The sequence below is a fragment of the Belonocnema kinseyi genome, chromosome 5, assembly GCF_010883055.1.
Source record: "Belonocnema kinseyi isolate 2016_QV_RU_SX_M_011 chromosome 5, B_treatae_v1, whole genome shotgun sequence".
NCBI classification, from domain to species: Eukaryota; Metazoa; Arthropoda; class Insecta; order Hymenoptera; family Cynipidae; genus Belonocnema; species Belonocnema kinseyi.
In genome coordinates, this window is record NC_046661.1 from 109,252,222 (window position 1) to 109,258,164 (window position 5,943).

Genomic DNA, 5,943 nt, shown 5'->3' on the forward strand with positions numbered 1-5,943 from the left:
ATCAGATATTGTTATATCATTATTATTACTATTATCTGGAAAATACATTAAATGACATGAAAAACTAATATGGAAGCAAGGAAACAAAGCTATTTACTTGCAAAATTACGAACTGCCTATACGGAAATATTATAAGAAAATCAGTATATGCCTATAATGATTTTTCTAAATTCCTTGAAATCCGTTGAAATTTTTTGACTCTTTTGAAGTTCTTTGGAATCTTTCAAAATCCTACACAAATTGTTTGACATTTCTGGAGTATTTCGAAATCTGTAAAAATTCAGTAAAATCATTTAAAGTAACTTAAAATCTGTAAAATTCTTTGACATTTTTTAAGATCTTCTATAGCCTTTAAAAATTTTCAGATCTGTAAAAACACCTTGAAATATTTTGAAGTCCTACTTTAAGTAAATAAATGAATTACTCGTTTTTAGTTTCTCTATTTTTTGCATCATCTTTTTTTTAAATATTTTAGCATTACTTATTTCTAGTCTGAGTTTCTCATAATAATTTCTGTAGAATTGCAAAAAAAAAAATAGATAAAAACTTTATTTTAGACAAATGATTATAGATCTATACTGAATTCCCTATAATATCCTGCGTAAAGAAAGTTTGCATGGCTCAAGCATGGCAAGACACTTGGAAATATCTGGCTAAAGCATGGGTCACGGTTGAATGGCAGTATGGCGCAAGCCTTGCTTCTGTCCGTTTCCCATGCATTGGAAACGCTAAACACAAATAAATATTCTTAAGAACATGTAAGTGTCAGAGAAAATGAGCTTGCATTAACAATGAAAATCTTAGGTTTGCCAAAAGCCGCCACGTCTCTAAACGGTAAGTTCACTACCCGGATGCACTGGGTCGCACAACAGATAGTTTAGCATATATTCTACGAGAACTTTAAAAAAATTGAAATTGTGCCAATTGCCAAAATTACTACCATCAGTGAGTTGACAATCCGGGTGCACCAGGTCGTGCCCCAGGTGTCTTAGCACGTATTCTACGAGAACTTTTTCAAAATTTAGATTTACTCAACAGCCAATATTACTACAAATTGTGTGTCGACGTTCCGGGTACATCAGATCGAGAACCAAGTAGTAGAATACGTATTCTACGAGAACTTAATAAAAATGTTAAGTTTTTGAATAATGACAAAAATTCAAATGGTTAGTCGATGACGCGGGAATCGATTACCCGGGATGACTCGTAGAATTTGTGCCAAACTATCTGAGGTGCGACCTAGTTCCCCCGGGTCGCCGACTCACCATTTATAATTGTTTTTATTATTCACGAAATTTAAATTTAAAAAACTTTCTCGTATAATACGTATTATACTACCTGATGCTCAATGTGGTGCATCTGGATCGTCGACTTACATTTTTTAGTAATTTTAGCTGTTGAAACAATCTAAATCTTAAAAAAGTTCTTGTAGAATACCTTCTAAGATACCTGGGACGCAACCTGGTGCACCCGGGTCGTCGAATCACCATTAGGAATTGTTTTCATTATTGGAGAAATTAAAATTTTTTTAAAGTTCTCGTAGATAACATTTTAAAGTAACTTGTGTTCGACCTGGAGCACCCGGATAGTCGGCACACAATTTTTAGTAATATTGGCTATTGAGACAATCTAAATTTTGAAAAAGTTCTCGTAGAGTACGTGCTAAGACATCTGGGACGCGACCTGGTGCACCCGAGTCGTCGGCTGCCCATTTGTAATTGTTTTCATTATTCACCAAATTTAAATTTTTCAAAAGTTCTCGTAGAATACCTAATTAAATAACTGGTGCTCGACCGGATGCACCCGGGTCGTCGCCTCACCATTTGGAATTATTTTCATTATTCACAAAATTAAAATTTTTTAAAAGTTCTTGTACAATACGTATTATACTACCTGGTGCTCAATCTGTTACATCCAGGTCGTCAACTCGCTAATTGTAGTTATTTTGGCAATTTGCACAATTTAAATTTTTTTAAAGTTCTCGTAGAATATGTGCTACACTACCTGTTGTGCGAACCAGTGTATCCGGGTAGTGAACTTATCATTTAGAGACGTGTCGGCTATTGGCAAACCTAATATTTTCATTTTTAACGCAGTCTAATTTTCTCTGACACTTACATATTCTTAACAATATTCATTTGTGGTTAGCGTTTCCTAAGCATGGGAAATGGACAGGAGCAAGGCTTGCGCCATACTGCCATTCAGCCGTGACCCATGCTTTATTTAGATATTTTCATGTGTCTTGCCATGCTTGAGCCATGCAAACTTTTTTCACACGGGATATTTTCGTAAAGGTGTAGCGTCCATAAAAGTAAGTTACGAACCCCCTGAACAGTTTTAAAATGGTTCAAAAACTTTTAAACAAAATAAGTTTACAAAAAAATGTAATGCTTACATCTGAAAAAAGTGGGGAGGCTGGGCCTTCACGTCCTCCATGCAATTTCAGGCCTGCTTTAGCTTTGCAATTTAAATTTGGAAGTCTTCACTGCAAAAAAAACTTTAAAGTGTTTCAAGTTAGAACATGATTCATACAAATTTAAAAACATTTGATATTTGAGGAAAATAAAAAATGAAAAATTGCAGCACACGGAAAACGTAGCGGAATTGGTGGGCCGAATAATCTTCGACCTCTTTTGATACCAGAGCAGAATGGCGAAAATAATAGGAATTTTGAAACACCTTCGCTCAGAGATCGTTGGCTGATATCACGATTGATTGGTAAAAGACATCAATTTCCAAATCCTGGAAAATATCGTGTCAGGTTGTACGATACTTTAAAAAGTCGAGGAATGCCACATGATTGGGACAAGAATGACTCCATGGCTTCAAAAGAAGACATCATTAGGTACAAGTTTGTATAATTTTAGATGAAAAGTGAAATATATAAATTATATAATATTGTACGTAATCAAAAATTGTTCTATATTTTGCAGAGACAATACTGAAAAAGTTTTTAAAAACAAGGAAAGTGAAGAAGAGTCCAATGAATCAGAAAGTTTTCCTAGGGAGCTAACAGGAAATTTTGATGAAGAGAGTGCGGAAATAATTTTGCTTCCAAGGCATGGAGTAACAAAAGACAACGCAGGTCAATTCAGATTTATAAAAATTAAGGTACTTATACACTTTTCCTTTAGTTCTTATGTTAATTTAAAAATCAGCTTTTAAATTCTCATTCGTTTTATTTTCAGACTAACGCGGATGATAATTTAAAATAAAACTGAGAGGAGTTATACACAAGTCGTTAAAGAGAGGGGTGCTGATATTCAGAATTAAGTGGCTTAAATAATTTGTTTTTTAATTAATTTAAAATAATTCAGTTATCAGCTCTCTAGACCATGGACTGAGACAAGAATCTTTTAACTTTAAATATACTTTTAACAAGCGAAATTAAAAAAGCTAAGACTCGAATCCATACGGGAAACTAAAATGAGACACTAAATAATAACTGATTTTAAATAATTATATTTTGAAAATATGAAGCTCATTTTGTATAGTAGGTATTTGTTATCTTTTTTATTTCTGTTCCTATTATCTCTGTCAATAAATGCAGTGAAAGTTTTTAAGAATTTTTGAAAAAGTACTGTATCAACTATCATATTTCATGAATAATCATTTAATTTAATTAATGCTAAAATGATTTGAATTATTTGAGATTAGTAAAAAAAGTTTTCACTAGATTTCCAAGAGAAGTATGAACATTTTTTCAAATCTGCGAGTTCCGCTCAGCCATATTATTAACATTATGAAACAAATTATTAGCGAATTAAAAAAGTCTTAAATGATTTGAAACCCATGTTCATTAAAAATTTGTGATTTTCTGTATAACATAATTAATTAATTCATATGAGGTAAACTATATAGGGGTTATTCATGAAATACGTGTTGTGTTAAGAGGGGGGGGGGTCCAACAAGAGTATAATTCTCCATGTTAAGTGCAATGGAGAAAGCATCAAGTGCGGGCGGGGGGGGGGGGGGTTTAAAGTTCCTCAAAAATGTTTCACGTATTTTGTGAATGGTCCCATAGCCGATAATTTAGATTTAAATTTCGAATATAAAATTAAGAGTCTCATTTGTTATTATAAATTAGGAAACTCTGTATTTAGATTTTTGATACCATAGACTGTTTTAAGAAAAAATAACCATGGAAAAAATCTCTTTGAATTATTTTTTTCTGCACTTTGCTTTGTGCTATGTTATATTATTATTAATTCTATGAAAACAGAACGCCCGCTTGCATATACAGAAAACGTTCTATTTATAAATGTTACCAAATATCTGAATTTAAATCGAGACAAATCTGTATTTTCTGTTCAATTATAATTAGTGCATATATTTTTTTAACATGAACAAAATTAATACAGGAAGTATAAGGATCGATCTTTCTGTAATATTTTTCTGTTGTTACAAAGGAATAGTTTGTTGCTTAAATTGTAACTTCTATTTTGTTCATAGAAAAGTTAAAGATTATTATGCAAGAAATAATGTGTTAGCATAATATTAAATTCATGTTATTCAGACAATGTCAAACTATTTCTTCAAAAAATTTCTACTGTAAAGATGTAGAATATCAATCTGGTTTAAAAAAGACAGAGAAGCATTTAAAATAAATTGTATGAAGTACTGATACTTTTCTTATTCTTTATTTTTCCTGATGAAACTTCTATAAGCTAGACTTGACTGAAGAAAATTAAGTTCGTTTATTCAAGTAAATTTTTTTAATCAAGAAAATACTGTATCTTTTGTATTTTTATCGATATTTTCTTGATTTAACGTCAACTTATTTTTTGTAGGGTCTCACTTTTTCCTAAGTGAACTACAAGAATTTTCTTAGTAATTAGTTAAATTGTACTTATTTCGATTTCGAGAGTCTAATAATGCAAAATAAATTACAAATTTTATTCTTTATTATCTTTTAATTTTTTTACTTATTTTGCTTTTATGTATATTCACAGTTATCATACAAGAATCGTATTATTTCGAAAAATTGTACCATTTTAATTCACATAATATACATTAATATTGAAATATATGCATTTTCATTATGTGTTTATAAATACAAAGTCTTTGAAGAGAAAAATGAAAATTTCGACAATTTGTTTACTTATTTTGTTTACCACAGGTATAGATATTAATTTTTGAAAGGTTTTTTATTAACGTGTTTGGTTACCTTTTATAATTTGAATAACAAGTTTAATTTGTAATTTGTCATTAACATTTATGATTGTCAAATAACGCTGTTTAAGGAACTTGTCCTTCCTTTTTCAGTCTTAAAAACCTGTACCACTGAAAAATTCAACCCAATCATTCTTTCGCAAGTTATCCTCGAAAAAGCTGATTTCCCACTCCAGAGGACACAAAGCGAGGAGATTTAAAGAAAAACCGTCGAAGTCAAATTTTACCTAAAACCTTCTCGAACCAGAATCTAAAACTAAATAAAAATAAGGCAAAATATATTTGTGCAAAAATATAATGAGCTTAAGAAATAAGTAATAAAAAATTAGGTATACTTTTAATTTTGTATCTAATCCTAAAAAAAATTGAACTCCCGTCGTCAACAAAATTTAAATGATGAGGAATAAATTACATTTAATTTAATTGTAAAACGCTGTATAACTTCTTAAATGTAAAACAAAACACATGACACTAACATAAACTTCAATCGCTTCATATTATTTACTTAAAAGTGATTTTATTTGTATATTAGTTAAAAGTTAATTTAATGTACACTAATATAAAGTAAATTTTTATAATATGGCCACGGAAATATCGGCAAATATAATTTTCAACTTTAGATACTTATACGCGACTCGCATGGAGCGAGATATTTTTAATTTTAAATACAGGTGTGAACCCGCGTCCCTGCCCGTGTGTGGGAGTTTTGGGGTCGAGGGCAACATCGACAGTGAGTTCGCTAGTAAAAAACATAACAAACATACGGATGTT

The 5,943-nt window shown here is 30.9% G+C and overlaps 1 protein-coding gene across 1 annotated transcript in view; it reads left to right on the forward strand.

Moving 5' to 3' along the window:
- Positions 1-3,485, forward strand: part of LOC117173347 — a 16,751-nt gene extending 13,266 nt beyond the window's left edge. Inside the window, exons 4-6 of the mRNA XM_033361845.1 lie at positions 2,584-2,845; positions 2,934-3,111; positions 3,189-3,485. Coding sequence (XP_033217736.1) covers positions 2,584-2,845; positions 2,934-3,111; positions 3,189-3,215 — 467 coding nt within the window. The 3' untranslated portion in view covers positions 3,216-3,485. The remainder of the gene's footprint in view (positions 1-2,583; positions 2,846-2,933; positions 3,112-3,188) is intronic.
- The last annotated feature ends 2,458 nt before the right edge of the window (positions 3,486-5,943 follow it).